General features: G+C 49.4%; 9 protein-coding genes across 9 annotated transcripts; 4 read left to right on the plus strand and 5 right to left on the minus strand.

Annotated features, from left to right (window-relative positions):
• Positions 1-2,833: 2,833 nt before the first annotated feature.
• Positions 2,834-5,281, plus strand: AO090005001467 (putative cell wall protein; the record flags this gene model as incomplete). Its single annotated transcript, XM_001818337.3, has 1 exon — positions 2,834-5,281. One exon carries the CDS (start codon positions 2,834-2,836, stop codon positions 5,279-5,281), a length of 2,448 nt encoding a protein of 815 aa, XP_001818389.1.
• Positions 5,282-6,707: 1,426 nt separating this feature from the next.
• AO090005001466 (PWI domain-containing protein) lies at positions 6,708-8,301 on the minus strand (the record flags this gene model as incomplete). Its single annotated transcript, XM_023237393.1, has 3 exons — positions 6,708-7,982; positions 8,041-8,131; positions 8,198-8,301. The coding sequence occupies 3 exons, from the start codon at positions 8,299-8,301 to the stop codon at positions 6,708-6,710; spliced, it is 1,470 nt and encodes a 489-aa protein (XP_023089383.1).
• A 1,565-nt stretch (positions 8,302-9,866) lies between these two features.
• AO090005001464 (fumarylacetoacetate hydrolase family protein) lies at positions 9,867-10,726 on the plus strand (the record flags this gene model as incomplete). Its single annotated transcript, XM_001818335.3, has 3 exons — positions 9,867-9,925; positions 9,996-10,207; positions 10,299-10,726. 3 exons carry the CDS (start codon positions 9,867-9,869, stop codon positions 10,724-10,726), a joined length of 699 nt encoding a protein of 232 aa, XP_001818387.1.
• A 117-nt stretch (positions 10,727-10,843) lies between these two features.
• On the minus strand, positions 10,844-11,260 carry AO090005001463 (uncharacterized protein; the record flags this gene model as incomplete). The annotated part of the gene is made up of 1 exon (XM_023237405.1): positions 10,844-11,260. The coding sequence occupies one exon, from the start codon at positions 11,258-11,260 to the stop codon at positions 10,844-10,846; it is 417 nt and encodes a 138-aa protein (XP_023089382.1).
• Positions 11,261-11,446: 186 nt separating this feature from the next.
• Positions 11,447-12,031, minus strand: AO090005001462 (uncharacterized protein; the record flags this gene model as incomplete). The annotated part of the gene is made up of 1 exon (XM_001818333.3): positions 11,447-12,031. The coding sequence occupies one exon, from the start codon at positions 12,029-12,031 to the stop codon at positions 11,447-11,449; it is 585 nt and encodes a 194-aa protein (XP_001818385.3).
• Positions 12,032-12,686: 655 nt separating this feature from the next.
• Positions 12,687-14,314, minus strand: tif1 (putative eukaryotic translation initiation factor 4; the record flags this gene model as incomplete). Its single annotated transcript, XM_023237418.1, has 6 exons — positions 12,687-12,697; positions 12,757-13,399; positions 13,461-13,819; positions 13,872-13,940; positions 14,008-14,154; positions 14,278-14,314. 6 exons carry the CDS (start codon positions 14,312-14,314, stop codon positions 12,687-12,689), a joined length of 1,266 nt encoding a protein of 421 aa, XP_023089381.1.
• Positions 14,315-15,111: 797 nt separating this feature from the next.
• Positions 15,112-16,810, plus strand: AO090005001460 (putative F-box and JmjC domain protein; the record flags this gene model as incomplete). The annotated part of the gene is made up of 2 exons (XM_001818331.1): positions 15,112-15,383; positions 15,616-16,810. The coding sequence occupies 2 exons, from the start codon at positions 15,112-15,114 to the stop codon at positions 16,808-16,810; spliced, it is 1,467 nt and encodes a 488-aa protein (XP_001818383.1).
• Positions 16,811-18,218: 1,408 nt separating this feature from the next.
• AO090005001459 (chromatin modification-related protein EAF6/MEAF6) lies at positions 18,219-18,908 on the plus strand (the record flags this gene model as incomplete). Its single annotated transcript, XM_023237425.1, has 1 exon — positions 18,219-18,908. The coding sequence occupies one exon, from the start codon at positions 18,219-18,221 to the stop codon at positions 18,906-18,908; it is 690 nt and encodes a 229-aa protein (XP_023089380.1).
• Positions 18,909-19,304: 396 nt separating this feature from the next.
• Positions 19,305-22,751, minus strand: ams1 (alpha-mannosidase; the record flags this gene model as incomplete). Its single annotated transcript, XM_001818329.3, has 4 exons — positions 19,305-19,923; positions 19,975-21,964; positions 22,041-22,549; positions 22,606-22,751. The coding sequence occupies 4 exons, from the start codon at positions 22,749-22,751 to the stop codon at positions 19,305-19,307; spliced, it is 3,264 nt and encodes a 1,087-aa protein (XP_001818381.1).
• Positions 22,752-23,010: the final 259 nt, after the last annotated feature.

A 23,010-nucleotide genomic window follows, 5' to 3' on the forward strand; every position in this document is an offset into this window, starting at 1 on the left:
GACATAGTTACGGCAAGTCTCGGCTGTCACTGGGGAGCAATGGAGGTGACAGGTCCAATGAATATGTAGTAGTTATCTAGTCTGGATCATTATGGGAATTATATCGCTCGAAATTCGGTGACTTGAAAATACCCTAGATAATGCAGCGTAGTATCCCGACATCAACTAAATGTCGGCATTTCGATGGGTTCGGAGAATGCCCGAATTTTCTACTGTACCATGCATGTTCTATGCATGCAAGGATGTGTACAGAGCACAAAAACACTATCAAAACTGGATACCACCGTATTCAGGTCAGTTCATACGAGGACACTGATTTCAATATGTTGTTTGTATGGAAAGAGTACAATCTAAGTAGACACAACTACGGAGTAGATGCACCTGACATCGATCACCTGAGAGTCACCTGCTTCCCAAAGCTAGGATGTAGACTACTCTAGTCGTCATCCAAGTACCTTTCTTTCCCAAAAGTCTTCTTCTCGCACCCAAGAAATTCCCTCCATCATGGTAACTTTAGCTGATAAGGTTACAACCTTGAAGAACCTCCCGTCAACCATGACCGAACTCAGTCAATATGCCGAGATACGGATGTTAAAGTTTTCCGAGTTTCTTAGAATAGAGGGAAGAACGAGAGGGATCCAGTCCAGCTGCAGGTGATGAAACTGCGAACCCTTCGCAAGTCCCCCACTTTTGTTACAGAGTCGAACAAACGCTTGAGGTAAACTTGCTCGATTTGGCTTGATCGCACGGAAATTCGTCACTGAGCGCGATCTGAACCTGGTTCCCATCGGTTAAGGCGGCCAAACGGGGCAGCTCAAGCCACTCAGAGGGGAGTGGAGCCTTAGGAACCAAGGCCACAAGAGCACATGGACGCATGGATCCAGGAACGCCCTTACTTGGGTAATGATCTCCAAAGGAAGGCTATCGGGAGGATTAACATTCAACTATCGTGGACTATGACGCTGGAATATGGCCTGGACCACTGTAGGTCTCCTTTATCCTCGACGGTTGTGAGTTTCTTCCACACTATCGGTTTATCTCGACTCTCAACCACGAGGACGGAGAATTCCTGTTTTTGAGGTCTCGACGGTTGACCAATGCTGGAAGGGTGAAGCAAGCCAAGACTCTTAGTCTACTGAACCACTGTCTTTGGTCCCTGACTAGTGCCCAAACTGGTAAGTCTATTCCACAATTTTCAGCTACACCCAAGACCCTAAGGAGATGGGGTTCTCTTTCTTCTTACGTGACTCCGTACGGAGTACGGGGAATCCTTTCGAAAGGAACTGACCTAGGTTTCACGGTGCCCACTGAACCCCAAGCTTTTTTTTTTATTATTTTATTTTATTATTATTATTATTTCTTTTTCCAGTCAGGGTGTTAGGGTATTCATTTCTTCCCTGGAGAAAATAATTGCTACTATATCTGGTGGATGTGATTTTGACTAACGTTCGCAATGACTCGATAGGCTGATAGGATCATATCCGTTTCTTATTTGCATGTGTGCACTGTGTACTCCATACTTAGAATGTAGAAAAATCCTTTCGGTGATTTTCACCCGAACTCCCCTTTTCAGCAGGCGGTGTTAAGTTTTTATGCAACACATTAAAACCATTTGAAGCACTCGACACTGCATTGACCATGACGCTTTCCTGCCTTCTTCGTATTCAATCGCCGGCCTATCTTGACAAGGACTTTCCGAACCTCACATCTGATGGTGTCGCGAGTCAATGAAAGCTTATAGAGCAACAACCTGAGGGCAAAACACCGGCCGTGGTGATCATCCATGGGTCGACTCGGGGGTGGACCGGTTCGACGATTATCGTTTTCCTTGCCAAAAGGAGAGTGGGTGATCTTCCATTATTGGTCAATGTCAACAGCAAAGCCGCAGTATTCCGTTTTCTGTTGACGCTGCATGCTAACCATAACCAACCCCTGGAGCAAGTTACTAGGACACAATAATTTTTCCTTTCTTTTTTCTCCAACGCTTCCTTCTAGTGCGTTGACTCCACCGGAATCCACCATTTGTTGTTTTTGACTTTTTTCTTTTTGATTTCTATTCTTTCCTCCGATGTCCGTCGACTCCTAGTCCCCTGCTTCTATGCTTTGGCGCTAATAGGCTATGAATCAATGGCTTCATCGTCCTAGTCCGTTTTTAGAAGAGTCTGGCTTGAGAAATTGATTGAAAGGGCCCTTGGTCTGTGATCAGTACTATTATCCCACAGACTGCCGGGCTCTGGAGAATGCTGGGCAAGCTGCCGAAGTATAGCCTGTGATCCAGACTGGCGACCCGCATGGTTCGGATTTCGAGTTAGCGAACCCCGTTGCCTGAAATAGTATTCTCGTCCTGCTTGGTGTGTTTCGAAGGTTTCCACATTAAACGTTAGCTCAATGTCATTTGCTCTCCCACTGGCAGTTAGGGATCCACCCGGCTAACTTGGCCTTGAAGATCCGGCTCGATCACAGATACTCCAGTTACTCCCAAAGTCCCAGGGGCCGTGTGCTAACTTCCAACGAGGGAAACCCGGATTGGGGTGTGGTCTCCATCGCGCAAGGTAGTAGTAACCATGGAAGCAGACGCCTCAGGGGTATATAAACCCCAGCGAAGATCACCTCCCTCTGAACTTCAAGCCTTCGTCAATCGCTTCAACTTGGTCTCTTCAGTCGGGGCCTGCCTTTCATTTTCATTTTTGTTTGATATTGTTCTTTCTTTTACCAGTCTGTCGTTAACAAACTTTGGCTGCTAACAGCCAGTCATCTATTCTCTTATCTTTTCTATTTACCTTCGAGAAGTCATTCGCTGACTACACTCCACATTCGTTGCTATTCTAGCATAATGCGTGCTAACAACCTTCTGTTGCTCGCCGGTCTGGCGAGCTCCGTTGCTGCTTACCCCGCCGATGTCGAGAGCCGTACTCTTGGCCCCCTTCTGGAAGGTATTGGCAAGGGTATTGCCGATATTGGTGAGGGTGTTGGAGAAGGGATTGAGGATGTCACCAAGGGTTTGGCCGATCTCATCAGCCTCCTCTTCGGTGGCAGCAGTGGTCACACCACAGTAACTATCCTCGAGGGAATCAGCGCTCAGGCAGCCGCGGCCCTCCAGGGTGGTGCTTTGGGATGCACTGCTGGTACTATTCATGCCGACGCACGTGCAGAGTTAGTTGCATGGCTCAAGGCTCATGCTGAGTTTGATGCCTCCTTGAAGGCAGCCCTCGTGGCCTGGGCCCAGGGCGGAGCCTCTGCTACCTTGTCCGTCGATGTCTGTGCTGGACTGTCATTGTTCATCCCCACTTGTGCCGACATCGCCGCTAAGGGTGATCTGTATGTGACCCTTGACGGTATTTTCTCTGCAACCGATCTGGCTGCCGAAGTCGTGCTCAGCGCTTCGGCTCAGTCTTCCTTGTCTACATTCCTCTCTGGACACCTTGGTGTTGGTCTCGATGTCGACATCAGGGCTGGTCTTGGCCTCTGTGCTGGCGGTGGTGTTGTCGCTGACCTGGCCGCGGATGTTAAGGCTGCCCTGAAGGCTTGGCTCTCTGGCTCGGAGTGCACCTTGAGCCATTCGTTGAAGGTCTCTGTTCTGGCCTGGTTGGAGGGTAAGGTCGAAACCGGTGTTGTCTCCATTGGCTCTGTTCCTTCTGGTGGTTTGGCGACTATCTCCGCTGGTGCTGCTATTGGCAGCCTCATTGAAGAGTCTGGAATTCTGGTCGCCAGTGCTCTAGCTTCCCTCTCTGCCTTCCTCGAGGCCGACATTGCTGCTGACCTTGAGGTCGAGATCCTCACCGCCCTCAAGGCTTGTGCTAAGGGTGGCCTCGCCGCTGACCTCAGCGTTGAAGTCCGTACCGCTTTGGCTATCTGGCTCTCTGGCTCCAGCTGCCGTCTTGGTGCCGAACTCAAGTCTGTTGTTCTATTCTGGCTTACCTTCGCTGTTTCTGCCGATGTTGCGGTTGATGTGAGCGGTGGTCTTCTCACTGATATCACCTCCTTCCTCACCGGAACTGTCGACACCCTTATCGGCACAAACCTCCGTGGCGTGATCTCTGTTCTCATCTCTGGCGAGAGCCTTGTCTCCATCTCCCTCGACGCTCGTGCTCAGCTCGCTGCCGTCTGCGGTGGTGCTGCTGGTATTGAGATTGACACCCAGATTATCCTCGTCATTATTCAGTGGCTCTCTGGCTGCGACACCGGCTCTGGCGCCCACATCCGCCCCCCTACTTCCGGCTCCGTTGTTCCTAGCATTCCCGCTTCTACGCCTGTTGCCTCTACCCCTGCTGCCTCAACGCCCCTTGTGCCGACTCCTGTCCCCACCAGTGCCGGTGCCACTGGCAGTGACGTTCCCTCCGTTCCCGCTGGCTCTGCTACTACCGGTGTTACCTCCGGTGTCAACTCCGGCTCTGTTGTTCCTATCCCGAGCGGCCCGGCTCCCAGCGATGAGGCCAGCAGCACTCCCTGCGATACTATTACCTCTGAGACTGTCATTGGCAGCGCCACCACTGAGTATCCTTCCAGCCCCGCCCCCACTGATGTCAGCCCTACCGGTTCTGAGTCTGTGAGCGTTCCTGCTGTTCCTACCCCCAGCGGCCCTGCTTCTAGCGGCCCTGCCCCCAGTGACGAGGCTAGCAGCACCCCTTGTGACACCATCACCTCTGAGACCGTCATCGCCAGCGCTACTACTGATGTGGTTCCCACTGGCCCTGCTGTCACCGGTGTTACCTCCGGTGTCAGCTCCGGCTCTGTTGTCCCTACTCCTAGCGGCCCTGCCCCCGGCGAAGAGGCTAGCAGCACTCCCTGCGATACCATCACTTCCGAGACTGTGATTGCCAGCGCCACCACTGACGTGGTTCCTCCCGCTCCCACTGACGTCAGCCCCACCGGTTCTGAGTCCGTGAGTGTTCCTGCTGTTCCTACTCCTAGTGGGCCTGCCCCCGGCGAAGAGGCTAGCAGCACTCCCTGCGATACCATCACTTCCGAGACTGTGATTGCCAGCGCCACCACTGACGTGGTTCCTCCCGCTCCCACCGACGTCAGCCCTACTGGCTCGGAGTCCGTGAGCGTGCCCGCTGTCCCTACTCAGACTGGCCCTGCCGGTGAAGCCGAGTCTACTCCTTGCGACACCTTGACTTCGGAGACCGTCTACCCCGTCGCCACTGAGACTGATGCTCCCTCCGTCAGCACCACTGATGTCCCTCCCGTCATCACCACTGCCCCCGCTATCAGCTCCGGCCCCGCTCCCAAGGTGGTCACCATCTCCACCACCGTGAGCGTCGCTGTTTGCGAGCCCTAAATCAGCCAACCACATGGGCTGAAGATTACGAGACGATCGCAATGGCAGAAACGCTCAATATACCTCGTGTAAATACCTAATTCTAATTCTAATTCGCCTGGTTTTACCCCGATCATGCGTCGATGCTCTTTGCGTGGTGCTTGCGATCTGGGGGAGTACATGTTTCACTGACAAGCAAGACTTACGTTCTGGTTCTGTTTTATTCTTTTTGTGGATTCCCTTCAATGGAGTACATTCTTTTACAATATACCTAGATGGGACTCACGTCCTACTTACTGCCTGTATAGTACTTGACGAATTTTAGTAATATAACGAGTATACTGTTCTCAGTCTGAATAAGTTAACAGCCGTATACATGTATGGGGATCCCCATTAGGATATAGCCATCTAATTAAAAAAAAGGAAAAAAGAAAAAGAAAAAAAGACTAAGGTAAACTACGGAGTGTCAACGAGAGATCATCATCCCCAATAGACATAGCCTCTCCTGATGGACAATCACAAAGTATGACAGAAAACAGCCCACAGAGTACCCACATAAAACCCATGAGAAGACAACAACTAACGAACGTCCTAAAGTGCACTCCTTGACTAGATATCAGTAGCACGCATCTAGCGGATGCGTCCTAGCCGATCCCAATAAGAGGTGTCGGTTGTGATTAACAGGGCCTGCTTTTTCTAAAATTGGCTTTTCGAAAAGGGATATCGAATCGAACCGTTTGAAAAGGATTTCGGGCGATGCCGGTTCAAAAGACTACTTACATCCAATTTCTGGGCGCGACGATCATCCCAACTATTGACGGGACGGACGAATTTTTGTTCCTGTTTTCCGCTCAGGAGATTCGTGGGTAACATCCGAATAGGGAAGGGGTCTGCGAGGTTTGAAATGAGGACTTTTATTATTTTCATTTATTAATTTCTTCATTTTTTGGGGGGTTGTGGACTGATTATAAATGTTCCAATTATAAATCATATATGAAGCAACATACTTCGTATGCAATCCGTTATGGGGAAGGTGGTAGGTAGAGTGTTGTTGACGTTTTGCTGATCTCCCTCATCATCGCCTTTTTTCTTCTTTAAATCCTTGAAGAGACTCGCTAATACTTTTGATGTATATGTAGATGGTATCATTCAATTCATGAAGCTTAAAATTCCTCCTATCTTTGATTCCACTTCGAGTGTCACGAATTGTCACTCACCTTGTCGCTAGAGGCGGTACGACGCATTGCGACGATTTTCTCGCGCAGAAGCTTTTCGCGTAGTTCGGTGCGGCATATTGGTGCACGAGGTCGGATAGAGTGTAGTTTCTGCTATTCACTGCGTTAGTCGAAACATTTACCGTCGGCATAGAGATAATGATGGAGTTGTATCTGCCATGACAGATATGAAAACCATACTGATTCGGCGTGAGAAGGAAATACCTTTAAAATCATTGACCCACCTCTTCAGGATCCTTCATCTCGTGATCTGACGAGCTGGGCTTCTCAGGTGGTGGGGACGACCGCTTTGCGGAGTTGTCTTCCTGATCAGTCATTCTCTGTCGCTTTTCACTACGGACGGATACAGAAGAGGTGTTACGCCGTCTGCGGGCGGCAGGAGCATATCGCTGGAGGGAGCGACGTCTCTTCCTTTCCCTGTTGTGGCTACGGCTGCGACTGCGGGAATCATGGCGTCTCGGACTGGAGCTGATGCTGCGAGAACGGCCTCGTTCTCGGCTGCGGCTACGGTTGCGACTGATACTCCTCGAGTACCGCCGTCTGCGGGTATCATCGCGATTTCTGCTGCGGCTGCGACTCAGGCGGCGATCGTCACGGTTCTTGCGGGCCTTTGCAAAATCAGCGGTGGATTCTTTCTTATCAGCTCTTGAAGAATAAGGCGAAGATCTTCTCCGTCTGGTGCTTCTATCATTCGGCTCACGCGACCTAGAACGAGATCTGGAATAAGAGTCTTTTCTGCGCCGGTCCCTGGGAGCAGGTGAACGGGATGAACTGTGGGAAGAAACGGATCTCCGTCTCCGTCGGTCTCTTCTGGGAGTACGTGAGCGTGAGGAATCACTGCGGGAAATGGATCTAGCTCGATCACCGTAATCAGGACTACGTCTCCTCGGCCTCCTGTCTCTGTCTGGGGATACAGAGTTGCTAGGCGATCGGCGGCGCCTGTTTCTGTCCCTGCTTGGCTGGCGTTCGCGACGAGGGGGTGGTGACCGAGACGCGGAGGGAGAACGAGAGCGGCTTGGTGACCTAGAAGGGCGACGGTTCCTGCGCGAACCCGAGGGAACGTAGGAATCGAACTCGCGGCGTGACGGCCGGTCTTGGAAGCGATCACGGCTGCGACGTCTGTCAAAGTCTCGACCTCCGCGGCCACCGCGCCTTCCACCTCTTCCCCGCTCAGAACGTTCCCTCCGCCTGAGCTCCTCTAGTTCTCGTTCTCGAACCCGTTCTTGTTCCTTCTGCCGACGAGCTTCTTCGGCCGCTTTTTCGGCTTCAATCTGTAATATAGTCAGTAGGTGAGAAGCGCAGCTAGGTATACTGTAACTTGCCTTCTCCTGTATGAGTTCGAGCTTCTTAGCCTCCAAAAGCTCCTTCGGGACACCCTGAGGATTTTCTTGCGCACTGAGGCATAGGGACCAAAGCTCCTTGCAAAACTTCGCAGTATCCTTATCCAAGAAACCCGTAAGCTGGATTTGCAGTGACTTGACATCGGGCTAGAAAAGAGTAAAACAATTAGTATCATCGCGAAATTCGGGAAGGAACATAACGTACAAATCGAGACCCTTCAAGCAGATTGAAACAAAGCTCAATTACAACATCATCCTCATTTCCTAGGATCTCGGAGATCTTTCCGGCAATCCATCTGTGACCAAGTCACGCCTCACGGTCAGCGTTGAATTGACATTCGGGGAAAGCTCAGCACACTTACTTCTTCATGACCTCAATATTGACCTTGGTCATGTCCACCTTCCGGCTGAATTCGGGAGGGAACTTGGTCTGCTTCAGGAGCTTGGCATCCACGCTGGCCGCCATTTTTGCAAGCTGATGGTCTGATATCGGACCTGCACTGGCGTTGGGAAAAGAGAACGCGTGAAACTCTAGTTATCGAGCGATGAGGCTGCGCTGTTGGTCGCACCGACAAGCCGTAGCGCAAGGAACGCTCGGTGAATTTTCGGGCCGGCGACCATCCAATGTTACCCGATTTGGATGTGTTCGAAAGGACCCGACGCACGTAGTTACTGTCTAAGGACAGCCATTTTGAGGTCTTATAGAGCTTGGTTGGTCTATTTTCCTTTGACTGTTATTGGATTGTCGATGTGTGGTCAATGGCTCTGAAAGGCACTACAGGCCAGCATGAGCTCATATAGGCGCATATCCGCTACAGTACATTGATATCAGCGGAATGCGTTCCGAGTAGCTGTTAGCTTCATCATAGTCGTCTCATTATATGCCGTATTGAAAGATTAGCGTAGGAAGGAATACAGAACCCTTTCCTAAACACTGCGTAATGAATAAACAACATGAACATCATATGATACATGAGTACTTCATAATCACCCAAAATCGAACAATGACACCGAGATGCATCCTACTATCAATGCCCAAGCTCCCTCAGAACACGATTCACATCCTCTCTCGCACGCGCCAGCTCCTCGTCAACGGTTCCATCGGCATGCCGCGCTTTAATCTCGTAATGTAAACCGACGAGTTCCTTTGCGCGCCGGAGATCATCATTTGTCTTTTCGCCTGGCTGGCTTGCGGCAACAAGTCTCCCATCAGCCGGAGAGAGCTCAGCGGGTGTCCTTTCGTGAACAGTAACAAGTGTGAGGGCGTCATTGTAGTCCTGGACTCGTTAGTATGGGGAAGACCAAAGTAATGATTAGTGTAATGTAAGATAAAATGCTTAATTCAAGGAACTGGCCTTGTTGACTGATTGAGCTACGTTTCAAGGGATAAAAAGACTACATACGCAGACTCGTAAGGAGGTCAAGTCGGACAGTATTTCGGCTACTTGCATATTGATAAGTGGGGTGTTTTCAGTTCTGAGAACCAGTTGTGTAGCTCAAGAAGAGTGATTTGCGAAGCTATAAGGTAGAGCTGTTGGGATGGGAAGTAGTGATACAAGGGGGAAACGTCTTGGCAGATATGCAGCATGCAAGTTCTACTAGTCTATGGAAGATGCATTCAACATGAGACTGTTTCATCCTTTGATAGAAGTCTATTTGTTTTGTCTTTCAGCAGTGACGTAAGAAGTCGACGAGTTCTTGGATGTTTATGCGCGAGGAAGAATATAATAAAATAAGCATTTCGAATTTCCCCACAAACTACTCCGGAAAATCCCCAGAGATAGTAATGTCAATGAGTCACCACTAGCAGTTTCTATCAATTCAATCGACACGGATAAAGATATACACACTGATCGCAGGCACGAAGCTCCGAGTCTCGGAGAATCCGAAGCTTCTCCGCAGAAAGACTTCGGACCCCAATTCCGGCGCATCGGCTCTTCTCCGACGGGAATCACCTATAATAACATACCTCCGTCCTGTCTCGCACACCTGCCCCTCATATTCTCTCAATTACAAAAAATTATAATCGCAATGGCAGCCTCAATCAGAGCCAATTGCCGCAAGGTCATTTGCATTGGCCGCAACTATGCGTGAGCTGCCCCCCCCCCCGAGAATCATTCTAGGTATATCGTACGCCAGACTAACGCTTATCGGCGAAAGTGACCATATTACGGAGCTCAACAACACCACGCCCAAGCAACCGTTCTTCTTCTTGAAGCCCGCTTCGGCCATTCTGTGTCCTGGCGAGGGCCCCGTCTTGCGTCCTAAGGGAACAAACCTACACTATGAGGTGGAATTAGCGCTGGTGATGGGCAAGACACTTCGGGATCATGACCCGAACGATGAGCAGGGAGCTTTGGATGCTATTCATAGTCAGTCTCTAGAACTCGGAGGGTCTTTTATTTTCTCGAAAGACAATTCAAAGACATTCTTGGATGGCTAATGGTTCATTGTCTCCTACAGGCTACCTTCTCGGCATTGACATGACTGCCCGCAACGTACAAGACGAAGCTAAGAAGAAGGGTCTCCCATGGTCCATTGCCAAGGGGTTTGACACCTTCCTACCTGTCTCCCAAGAAATCGCCAAATCGCGAATCCCCAACCCTCACGATGCCTTCCTTCGTTTGAGCGTCGGCTCCGAGGTGCGCCAGGCCGACTCGACCGGATTGATGCTCTACCGGATCCCTAGACTGCTGGGTGAGATCTCGCGAGTTATGACTTTGGAGAAGGGCGACGTGGTCTTGACTGGTACACCGAAGGGTGTCGGAGAGGTGAAGTCCGGAGATGTGATGAGAGCTTCCATCGAAGTCGATGGAAAGGAGATTAAGGAAGGCCGGATTGAGGTTGAGGTGAAGGATCGCGAGGGCCGCTACCTGTACGCTGAGACTTAAGCTGTTGATGAACATGTGTTTGTATGAAGTTCCGAGACTAAAGATATACATACCTCAATGCAACACTTCATTGTGTGACCTTGCGCACATTCGGATATGTGATACAACAGGCTTGACTCATGAATTCATCTCGAGAAGATCATCTTCGTCCGCCGGTATTATAGGTATTACTCTTCGCTTTTTCTTCTTGTGCTTTAGCGAAGTGTTATGCTTCGAAGCCTCCCCAGCTTCTCCTGAGCCTGCGTTCATCCGAACGGGCAAATTGGCCGTTTGAGATTTCCTCTCATTGAGCTTGTTGTGCATGATGTCGACCAATACATCCCACGACCATCCAGCAGCATATAGCTTCCTTTCCATCAAACCTCTGGCAGCGGTGTCTTCCAGTCCATTTACAAAGGCCTTTGCAACATCGCTGCTCTTGATCCACAAAGGTAATCGAATTCGGGTATCTATGGCGTACGACCAATAAGCCCCCAGCGGTCTCGCATTTTGCCTGAAGAGACGATGCAAGTTCTCTTGCCCCTGCATGATCATTCCGTTTGACAGGCCTAATTCAGGACTACGTCGTCCTTCAATCGAACTAGATCTGGATTGCCCCCATGTGGTCTCAGACAGCGCCTGTAAAGAGTCTCCCCGTTCTTGCGTTGAAGCAGTGTTATCCTTGGGTAATGAGTCAGGAACAAGAACGTCAGACCTTACTCGAGCCATATCTGTTCTCGATTAGTTGACCGAACCAACAAGATCTTCCCATACCAGAAATTCACACCCCAGTCCAGACAGCCCAATACACAGCAACAGCAGACCAGAATCCAAGGGACTACGAGACAAATACTCACCACTATTGCCATGAGATCCTCCTAGTAAGTTAGTGAATGGCAAAGCACCCCTCTCCTGTGTCAATATCGCCCGAATCTCATTTATAACCCCAGACTTCATCGTCTTTAAGAGAAGGGACAGCTCTCTAGAACGCGCAGCACACTCTCTTCGAACATCTTTCAGTTCTTCCTTGAACCTTCCGTTTTCAATCTCCAGGGCTTCGACGCGCTTAAGTAACTCATTGGATCCATCTAGAAGCCTGATTTCAAGGCACTTGAGATGCTCAGAGGCATTGGCCTCCGCTTGCTTCACTTGTCGGCTCAATTCATTTATGTTCTGTTTCAGATCGTTGAGTGTGTCTACGGTTGAGGTAAAGTCGACTTTGATTTTGTGGATTTCATCGGCCAGGTGAATGTTTTCGCGCCGGATTTCGTGGGCCCATAGGAGGGAGGAAGGGGTTGGCTCCCACTGACGTGGAGAGGGTTCCATTTGGATTTTATTGAGTAGCTAACGCTGGCATCGATAGGTAGACAGTAGGCTAAATAAATCGGTAATATAGAAACATGTCTAGGAGATGGAAGCATTGTATGGTAGGAAGATGGGTTGGGGGTAGACATCCCACCAACACAGCAATTCATTACTAGAAACATAAATCATGGATGGCATTACCTCTTTGTCTATTGTACTGAAGTAGGTACACAAACCACCCCAACGTCATGATCATCTAATTGTCCACCCACACTGCCTGAATGAACAAATCAATTTTTGGCCCGACCTTTCGATTAAGTATGTGCAGCATCCTTAACCAACCAGAGCGAGCTAGGTACAAAAAGGGGGAAAAAAAAAGTTGGAAAAAGGCGGAAGAGAAACCATGAATTACAGCAATAATTCGCACAAACATGTCGCATCTCCATAAGCAGGAAAACATAGGAAACCATAAACAGCAACGAGCAGAGGTGTCCCTCCACTAGCGGCCGCGAGTAATAATAAATGCTGGAGACACAGAAAGCCACTTTTGAAGGATTCTCCTTTGCCAAGAGAAGCACAACGATGTCATAACGCCTTTTCCACCGCAGCTTACCCTTGGACCGCTATTGGCAACTGCGACCGTAATCCGCATCGTGAGGTATAAAGGTGGGGGTGTTTAGATGAGGTCTGGTGAGCGATTAGCATCCATAGACGTGAAAGAAGATTGACTTGGGAAAGACACTTACCAGCAACGTTCATGGGCATCTCCTCGATCTGGGTGCTGTAGAACTGCTCGATCTCACGCATCATGCGGACATCGTCAGCAGTGACGAAGTTGATGGCAACACCCTTACGACCGAAACGACCACCACGACCGATACGGTGAATGTAGTTCTCACGGTTGGCAGGCAGGTCGTAGTTGATGACAAGGGACACCTGCTGGACGTCGATACCACGGGCCAAAAGGTCAGTGGCGATCAGGACACGAGAAGAACCAGAGCGGAACTCCTTCATGATAACATCACGCTGAGACTGCTCCATATCGCCGTGCATGGCGGAGACAGTGAAGTCACGGGCAGTGAGCTTGTCAGTGAGCCAGTCGACCTTGCGGCGGGTGTTGCAGAAGATGACGGCCTGGGTGATGGTGACAGTCTCGTAGAGATCGGAGAGGGTGTCAAGCTTCCACTCCTCCTTCTCGACGGCAATGTAGAACTGCTTGATACCTTCAAGGGTAAGTTCCTGCTTCTTGACCAGGATACGGACGGGGTCGCGCATGAACTTGGTGGTGACCTCAAGGACATCCTGGGGCATGGTGGCAGAGAGCAGGACAACCTGGGTAGACTGGGGGAGGAGCTGGAAGATGTCGTAGATCTGCTCGGTGAAACCACGCTATTTATTTGGTCAATACCTGTGTTCTACAGGTGTTCAAGGACAGGCCAGTGAAACTTACAGACAACATCTCATCAGCCTCATCAAGGATGAATTGCTTCAGATGGTCGGTTTTCAGGACACGGCGCTGGATCATATCGTGGACACGACCGGGGGTACCGACAACCACCTCGGGGCCTTCTCCGAGAGCCTTCATGTCCTCACGGACCGCAGTACCACCAATACAAGCGTGGCAGGTGATGTTCATGAAGTCACCGATAGCAACGACGACCTTCTGGATCTGCTGAGCCAACTCACGGGTAGGGGCGAGAATGAGGGCCTGGCAGCCCTTAACATTGGGGTCGAGCTTCTGGAGAGCGGAGATGGAGAAAGTGGCAGTCTTTCCAGTACCAGACTGGGCCTGAGCGATAACATCGCTACCTATATACGATCAGTTACAACTCATCAACCCTAAAAATGGAACGAAACCTACCTTTGATGATGGGCTTGATGGCACGCTGCTGGATAGCAGAGGGACGCTCGAAACCATAGGCGTAGACACCTGAAGAAACTCCGTCAGCACTTCCTGTTATCGACATCCTTCTGGTCGAAAAAAAGTTAACACATACCGCGAAGCAACTCAGGCTTCAGCTCCATGGCGTCGAAGGAGTCGGTGATCTCATCGTAGTTGGTCTCGATCTGTCCTGTTGATTGGAAAAGTCGAGTTAGCCTTGATCCGACATTTGATGTTGGTTTGTGTGGTGTGGTGCTTTGGTCTTTTTTGCCCTCTTTGACCCGACATCGAAGGTGAAAAAAAATGACCAGCACCACAAAAAATCCAAAAAGTCCGTCAAATGGACTGAAAGGCCAAAGATATGGAATCCACAATAAGAACATACCCTCAGGGATCTCTTCCAATCCTTTATCGTTAGACATGATTGCGACTGTTGTAGAGAAAAGTTCACAGGCAAAGAACTGTGACCGGAAGACAGTGGGGTTTTGGGTGTGAACTTGAGTGAGGGTTTCTTAGCGACAAACGATCCCAGTGGGGTGCCGTCGCAGAAAATCAAAGTCGGAAGAACTTTCACGGAAAGGAGACTAGACCTAAAACCCTCCAAAAATAAAGAGAGTAGACGTAGGGGTTGAATAAATAGTTTATTTCACTGACAGTATGGAATGGGAAAAGAAGAAGAAGAAAAGAAAGATCTGAAAGATCAGCGAACCTTTTTCTTTTCTTTCTTTTTTTGTTAATTTGATTTTTTTTTTTTTCCCTTTTTCTTTCTTTTTTTTTTTTTTTCTTATCCTGTTTCCTTCCTCAAGCCGCAAAATTTTTAATTTTTTTTACCCGGTTAGCGCCAATCAGTTCTGCCCAACGGATCCATACCGCCTTCCGTGAAAGGCAGTCAACCCACGTTTTTTGCCTGGTGCTTTTTGCCTTCGCATTTTGATTCGAGCCTGTCATAATTTTGATAAAAAAAATTTTTTTTTCTTCTTATTTTCTATGACAGTTGGATGGTTACTATCGGAAGTAGAAAGTTTGCCATCAGCGTCATTCGCTTTGGTCGGTTTATAGTTTATCTCCCCTTTTAATTTGTCCAGGGGTTTTTTCTCTAGACTGGCCTATTGTCTTTTGGCTCGTTCGCTTTTCTTCATATTCTTTAGGACCCATTGTGTTTGTTGGCGGGCAGTATCAAACCCCACCCGAAAGGGAAAGCCTAACGCTTGTTTCTAAAATGCCGGACATCGCTTCACTGGACAACCACGATTTGGTCGGGCATGATGCCATTCCCGGTCATCCTTTGGGGGTGAAGCCCAGTGGCAATGCTTTGCTTGCCCAGGAAAATCTTCGTGCTGCGATTGGAACCTTCAATTTGTTACCCGATGAACTGATCTTAATATTACTAGAGTTTCTTGATGGACGCAGTTTGCTGCGTATTGGGCAGACATGTAAAGCCTTCTATGCGTTTACTAGAGCCGAGGACTTTTGGAAGTCTCTTTTTATTGGGTAAGATTGCTATAGATCCATTTGGAACTTTTTCTTTGGTCCTTCTTGTTTTAGTTTGGGTTTGTTTCCGATGTATATCAGTTCTAGGGCGGGATGACTGGGGATGAATTCTGGAATACGTATGATCGTATAAAACCAGTGATATTGCCCGTGTGCCATTGCAGCCTTTGTGTTATGCTTGTCGTATAATACTAGAATTTCAGTAGCTGGTTGTGTACTAAGATTGTTTCAGATCTCCCCCAGTCTCGTTTACCTGGCAAGGAACATGGCGGTCTACCTATCTCAACATCCCTCCATCTAAAGCCGCCATCCTAGACTGTTCGACTTTGTATTCGGATGCCCTGCACCGTCCCTTCTACTGCGCGCATATCTCTTTGGGCCCTTACGTCACCAACATCCCGTCCAGAAACCAAATCGCTCGTCTCCCGAACCTCTCCCCGGAAGACTTTCATGAGAAATGGTCCGACACACCATTTATCCTGACTGAACCTGTCAAGGAGTGGCCCGCCTATCAAAACTGGACCGTTGAATCGTTGTTGTCGAAATATGCGGACACAGTATTCCGTGCGGAGGCTGTGGACTGGCCGTTCAAGACATACGTGGAGTACATGAAGAACAACTCGGATGAGAGCCCTCTCTACCTATTCGACCGGGCATTTGTTACCAAAATGGACTTCAAGGTCGGTCAGCCCGATCAGGAACCCGACGCCACATATTGGCCGCCACCATGTTTCGGAGAAGATTTCTTCTCCGTCTTAGGCAATGACCGCCCTGATAGGCAGTGGTTGATCATTGGCCCTGAGCGGTCAGGAAGTACTTTCCATAAGGACCCTAATGCCACTAGCGCCTGGAACGCAGTAGTCCGCGGCTCCAAGTACTGGATTATGTTCCCCTCGTCATCGAAACTCCCCCCACCTCCAGGAGTCTATGTCTCTGAGGACCAGAGTGAAGTGACGTCCCCTCTGAGCATCGCAGAGTGGCTTCTGGGCTTCCATGCCGAAGCCCGGCGCACACCGGGCTGCATTGAAGGTATCTGCCAGGAAGGAGAGATTCTGCATGTGCCCTCGGGTTGGTGGCATTTGGTGGTAAACATCGAGCCGGCAATCGCAATCACACAGAACTTTATCCCCCGTGCACACTTGAGCGCAGCTTTAGACTTCCTGAGTAACAAAGCTGATCAGATCTCGGGTTTCAGAAAAGACGTTCACAACCCTTACGAGCAGTTTGTGAATAAAATGCGCGAGGCTCACCCAGACTTGCTTGAACAAGCACTGGATGAGCTAAAAAAGAAAAATGAGGGCAAAAAGCGGAAATGGGATGAAATTGTCCATGGAAAATCAGAGCAAGACAGTGCTGGAGACTCATCTGAAGCAGGTGGATTCAGTTTTGGATTTGGAGATGATGGGAGCGACGTGGAGGTTCCCTGATCCACAGATTTGCATTATGACTGATGAACAAGACCAACTCCTGGTCAGAAATGCAAAGATACCATTATGTGATGCAGTATATGCTATCGAGCGGCTCACCGCTAAGCTTTGCCAAGCTTAAAACTTTCCACTAATTCTCAAACGCAACCATTATCTGAAAGGGAATGATCAATGGCAAGCAACGGTCTTTGCGGCTGACATATTGTCTCCAAACACAAGATACCCTACGAATGCTCCAACGGCAACTGCAATCATGACCAACCCATTGTACGTCATGAACAGCAACCTGACCGATTAGTATCTAGATCGAGGATAGGTCACCAGAAGGGATCCGAGCTCACATGATAAAGAAACTATAGAAGACCTGCACAGCATATAGTGCGGCCATGATGAGCTTTCCCCGCTGCTCCACAACCCTCCTGTTGTCCCTACCTACAAGTAGCGGTGAGCTTTCGTCGCAGGAATGAGGAGCATGGCTTGAAGGGGCGATGGCCGGGGCAGATTCGCCGACGTTCTCATTGCCTTCAAGATGTCAATGGAATCTGACTCAACCAGCCCCCCTGAAGGGTCTTCCCCTCGAAATAGTTGTATATCACATAGTAAAAGCAATAGATAATTTTTATAAGGCTTACCTCCCAAAGCAGGCGTATTGAACGCATTCAACCGTTGTGCATGCGCTGCCTCATACCGCCTGGTCAATTGTCGGATACCCTCGTAACCCGCCGTCAAAAGTACGATAACAACCAAGGAGACAAGGAGAGAGAAAGGACCGTCGACACGCCACTGGCGGAATATAATGCAAAGGTCCTTAGAAGACCATGTGAAGAGCATCTAGCGTTGTTGTCAGTTAGACCCGTCATATATTATCCGAGTGCATCCCAGTATGATGAATGATGAGCTCACATTCATATTGCACTGTCCTCCCATATCCATATCCCCATGCCCACCATGACCATGGTCCATATCCATTCCCGCGTGGTGCATTGAGTGGTCCATGTTGTAATGCCAGCCTAATAGCTTAAGAAGTACCGATCAAGAAACGAAACTTCTAATATAACCAACAGGAGACTATTTGAAAACTTATAGCACAAAGATAGCTACCAAGTATCTAGCGGCAAAAGCAGGACAGGGTTGCTGACGCCATCACCTCCTCCCTAGATAGACCGCCGCACATGTCCAACTGATTGACCGCCCGGCAATTCAACTATGCAAACCAGCCAAACACCATCGATAAGATGTGCGGCCAAGTCCAGACCTTACCTCTTTCTCTCCCCGTTCTAGATCGATCAATCAGGTCAATTGCCAGGAAGAACTGTGATAAAACACCTTAAGTCCAGCCACGAGAAATTTTACATGGCCGTTTAGTATTTTGAATTTTGAGAATAGCGCGCAAAGCGAGGCAACGAACATGACGGAATCCGCCCCTCCGCCCTCCGTCCCCAACACGACCGCAACGCCGGCAGGCCCAACAACAACTACAAACCAATCCACAGCCTCCAACAATAATAACGGCAATGGAACAGCATCGGCCCAAGCCGGGGCAAACCGCGGCCTGCCATATTACGAGAAACTGCGGCGCGAGCTACGCGACACGTTACAAAAGAAGCGATTAATGGATAAGAGCATGGTATGTTATCTATCGTATTTACCCCTGCTGCTTGATACACTTCATATATTTCCGAAGGCCGTTTCTTTGCCTATTACAGTGCTGATACAGGCGGACGCGCAGGCCCAACTCGAAGATCAGATCTTTCGCTTTGAACAATCCTACCTCGAAGAAACAACCGCCGGGAACATCATTAAGGGATTCGATAACTATATCAAGGGCTCATCCAGCGGTGCTGGTGCTGGTGGGTCATTAGCGCTTTCGGGAGGTGCAGGTGGTGCCAGACGAAAGGCACAAGTGACTGATGCCGATCGTGTTTTCTCTCGGAGCTCGGCGAGCTTTATGCGGGTATGTTTTCCCTATAAGCCACAGTCTTTAGTATCAAGGGCTAATATTCGGGAAGGATTCGACGCCATCATCTGTTCAGACTACTCCCTCGCATGCCCCGACTCCGACATCTGTCAATGGATCGTCAGGGAAACCGAATGGTGATTCTTCTGCGCCTGGAAGTGTGAAAGGAGGATCGTCCTCGTCGAAGAATAAGAAAAAGTCGAATGCTAATAAGGATAAGAATGATGACGATGATGAGGCAGGGGATAAGCCACCTACCAAGAGGTTGAAAATCAGCTACGGAAGGGATTGATAACTCGATTTTGAGGGAGTTTTGAGTTGATTTCTTGGGTTTGACCTGCTTTAGATATGGGATTACGGTTCGGATCGGTGATGGAGCTCTAAGGCGCTATGGCTCTTGGCTTTTTGGTTCAGTTAACAAGCATCTGCATGAATTTCCTTTTCCCTTATATTATCAAGATATCCTTTGTATTATTAAGCGCATAGCTTATCCAAACCATCTCCAAAGATGATGTATGTATCACCGAAAATACTTGGCTACAGCTGCAAACGATATGTAGCAACCTCATACGCCCTTAACTCAATGTCAACATCCGTGGTCTCCTTACCCTTTGTAATGGCAAGAGCTCTCTCATTATCCTCAAGCACGTTGCACTTCCAGATTTTCTTGACGGGCAACTTAGTGTGAATAGTACCCCGACTCTTACCGCCAAGTGACTCGTAAATACGCAGGATAACGCTTTTTCCTGCGCGACGGGGTAGATTGTCTCGAGAGACGTCTTCGTCATCTTCTCCGCGCTTAACCGCGTCCAAGATGAGCGATGAGGAGCCGCTGATGGAGATAGACTTGAAGGCATCCTTATCCCCAGTGCCAAATGCTGATTCAAGAGCAAGTGGGTGGTTGAAATTGTACCCTGCTCGGATGGTGCGTGAATCAAGAGGCCCAGCATGAGGCAGGATCGCATATCGTATGTGATGACGGCCCATATCTGCATGCGCATCCGGTGCTTTGGGTGCTCGGAGCAGAGATAGACGCATTAGGTTGCCACAGGTTGCAAAACCGTATTTGGAGTCATTCAAGACCGACACGCCATATCCATTCTCAGACAGATCGGCCCATTTGTGGCAGCACACTTCAAATTTGGCCATGTCCCAGCTAGGAGAGTCAGTCAAATTTAACCTTCATAGTGGACGGCGATTTTCTTACCTCGTGTTGTAGTGTGTTGGGCGTTTTATGATCCCATATTGGGTCTCGTAGGACGCTTCTGTATTCGTAATGTCCACAGGGAACTCTACCTTGAGGAATTTCATGGTTTCTTGCCACTCAACCTCACTTTCAAACTCTACATATGATGGTTCATCCCCGGCAGCAGCAGAAAGGCTGATTGTTGTCTTAACCCAGCTATTCTCACTAATCTTGGTTTCAGTGACGACACTGGCGCGATATGGGTCATTCTCAGCGATGCTGGTTCTACTGGAGTGCAACTCCTTCCGTGACTCCAGATGGAAAACTTCAACATCCCAAGCTTGCCAGTAAAGTGGCTTATCATCAAAGATGACCAACTGCCCAGCCTTGCCGCCCTTCGCGATCACTTCGCGATCTGCCTCAACATCGAATAGAGATGTGATTACTCCATTGTGGATGTCAACCCTCAACTTTGTATTCTCAAGGCGGAACACTCCTGGCCGGATCTCCGAAACGGTCACTCGAGTAGAAATGACTGGGTTGGCTCGACACTCCATGAAACCCGTCTTCCCGCTAACCACGGCATACTTCCGGCGGTTTGCTTTTTCGAGTTCGGGAGGGAGCTTGACAACTTCCGAACGGTGCCAAGGCAGAGTGTTGATCGCCACAAGGCTCTTGGAAGGTTTCTTGTCTCCGAATCCAAGAGCCTCGAGGGCTTGTCTCCTAACTTTATGACCAGTTTCGAAGATCTCGGCATAAAGTTTGTCAGAGTCATCGTAGCACATCTCGATGGAACTGCCTGGCAGACAGTCGTGGAACTGACATAAGAGCACACCCTCCCACATATCGTCTATCTCCTTCTTGGGATATCGGTAATTGCCACTAGTTTGCGAGATCGACGCAAGCGTGGCTAGATACTCGATCTCCCGAAGTAAGAACTCAGACTTGCGATTGTTTCGCTTGTTGTTTGCTTGAGTAGTATATGTACCGCGATGTAGCTCGAAATAAAGCTCACCATACCATGTAGCGAATTGTGTGCCCTCCTCAACCTTCTTCTCCAGTCTTGCGAAGAAGTCGTCCACTGACTCACCCATCTTTACACGTGGAAGCAGGCCTGTCTTATCACTCAGACCACGGCAGCGGCGCAGCTTTTCCAGATGCTCGAAGGTCGGCCCACCACCGCCGTCACCCTTTCCGAACACAAGAAGCGATGTGTTATCGTTGTCCATGGACTTGTGCTGCGTGACACTGCGTTTCACGTCGCCGAAGTGAGCCGAGGCAGTGTACGTCTCTGATGGCGCCATATGACACATAACCTGGCTACCATCGAGCGCAACCCACTGGAAGGTAGTGTGTGGGAAGTTATTTATATTGTTCCAGCTAAGCTTCTGAGTAAAGAAGCGACTCATGCCAGCTAGACGGCAGATCTGGGGAATCTGCGTCGAGTAGCCGAAGGTATCTGGTAACCAGAACGTCGTACAACGCTCACCAAAGTGGCTTTCGAAGAAACGCTGGCCATAGAGGAACTGTCGTACCAATGATTCTCCACTGGGCATGTTGGTATCATGCTCAACCCAGCTACCACCAATTGGTTGGAAGTGGCCCCTCTTGACCCATCCCTTCACCCGGTCGAAGACTGAGGGGTAGTATTGTTTCAACCATTTGAATTGCTGTGCCTGCGAGCAAGTAAAGCGGTGTTCCGGATACCTCTCCATCAGATCACACTGGTTTGACCATGACCGAGCCACTTTACGCTTAGTCTCTGCCCAGGGCCACAGCCAGCACGTATCAATATGACAATGCCCGATTCCGTAGACTATTGGCTGTGTATCGGTGTCATACACCTCCGATGAATCAACTTTGTCACCGAGGTATCTCCTGGCAAGCTTACGTCCTTCCTTGATGGATTCTTGGCTCCCATTGCCAGCAATGAAAGCGTCCATAATAGCATTAGCTACCACGTTCGCTTCGTGAGATTCCCAAGAATCTCCCGGAAACTCTCGAGCAGCATCTACAAGATTTCAGCACAGTTAGTCATTAGACAGAATGGAGAGAGGATATAACAAATGCAGGTTTGGACTCCATACCTCCGATAATCCAGAAATCATAGAACAACGCCCGTGCCTCAAGGTTGACAGCTGTGATCTGTGCTTTTTGCAGGGTGAAATATTTATCAGGAGCTGGTGGCTGAATCGAATCTTCACCAGGTGCATTTCCAAACATCCCATTACAAGCCATTTCGATATAGAAGGTATGCTCTTTCCCATCGCGCCAGGCGTTGGGAATGATCCACTCGATACGCTCCCCGCCACCAGTCAGACCCTGTAGTGGATGACCATCTTCAGTCCAGACTAAGCCCTCATTGTTCGCATCCCAATGAAACTCCAGCCGCTCTTTCTGGCGTAAGTCCTCCGGGACCGTCAGATGGATGCGGAACCAGTGAGTAGACCAACTAGGACCGAATGAAGCGCCGATATGCGTGGGCTTGAAGTCATGTGAAGTTGCCTCTTCAAACGTAGGGCGCTCCAAATTCGGGACCGAGTATACGGAGAGCTTAACGTGCTCTTTGTCAGAGTTCACGGCTTCATAAAATTTACTGTAGGGCATTAGACGTATGTACCAGTGACGTGATTAGCAATTATGTTTACATACGAAACGAGGTTCTGTCCCTCGTACTGGCCGTTAGCCGTAAACTGTCTCAAACGATCTGTATAGATTCCATGAATGCGTTGACCGACAGGGCCACTTGGAGCTCGGGGGAGAGAGCTGAAAGCTTGTCGCGGAATGTCTCCACCCATGATAACGGATAAGATCAATTGTGGGTATTAATTAAGCTTATCAGGATATCAGAGAGTGATGATGTCTGCATCAGAGCAGGGATAGATGATGGATGGAAAAAGGGTCAATTGAAAGAGACAGCAAGAGGAGAAGTGGAGGGGGGAGAAAGGGCAACCAGAGCTAAACACTTCCGGGGTGGGATCCAGGAACGAAACAAGCAGGTGACGCTGTCTGCATTCCAGGTACTACGTAAATGCGGAGAAATCCTGTGACCTGGCG

The sequence above is a fragment of the Aspergillus oryzae genome, chromosome 1 (genome assembly GCF_000184455.2).
Source record: "Aspergillus oryzae RIB40 DNA, chromosome 1".
In the NCBI taxonomy this organism is placed as follows: domain Eukaryota; kingdom Fungi; phylum Ascomycota; class Eurotiomycetes; order Eurotiales; family Aspergillaceae; genus Aspergillus; species Aspergillus oryzae.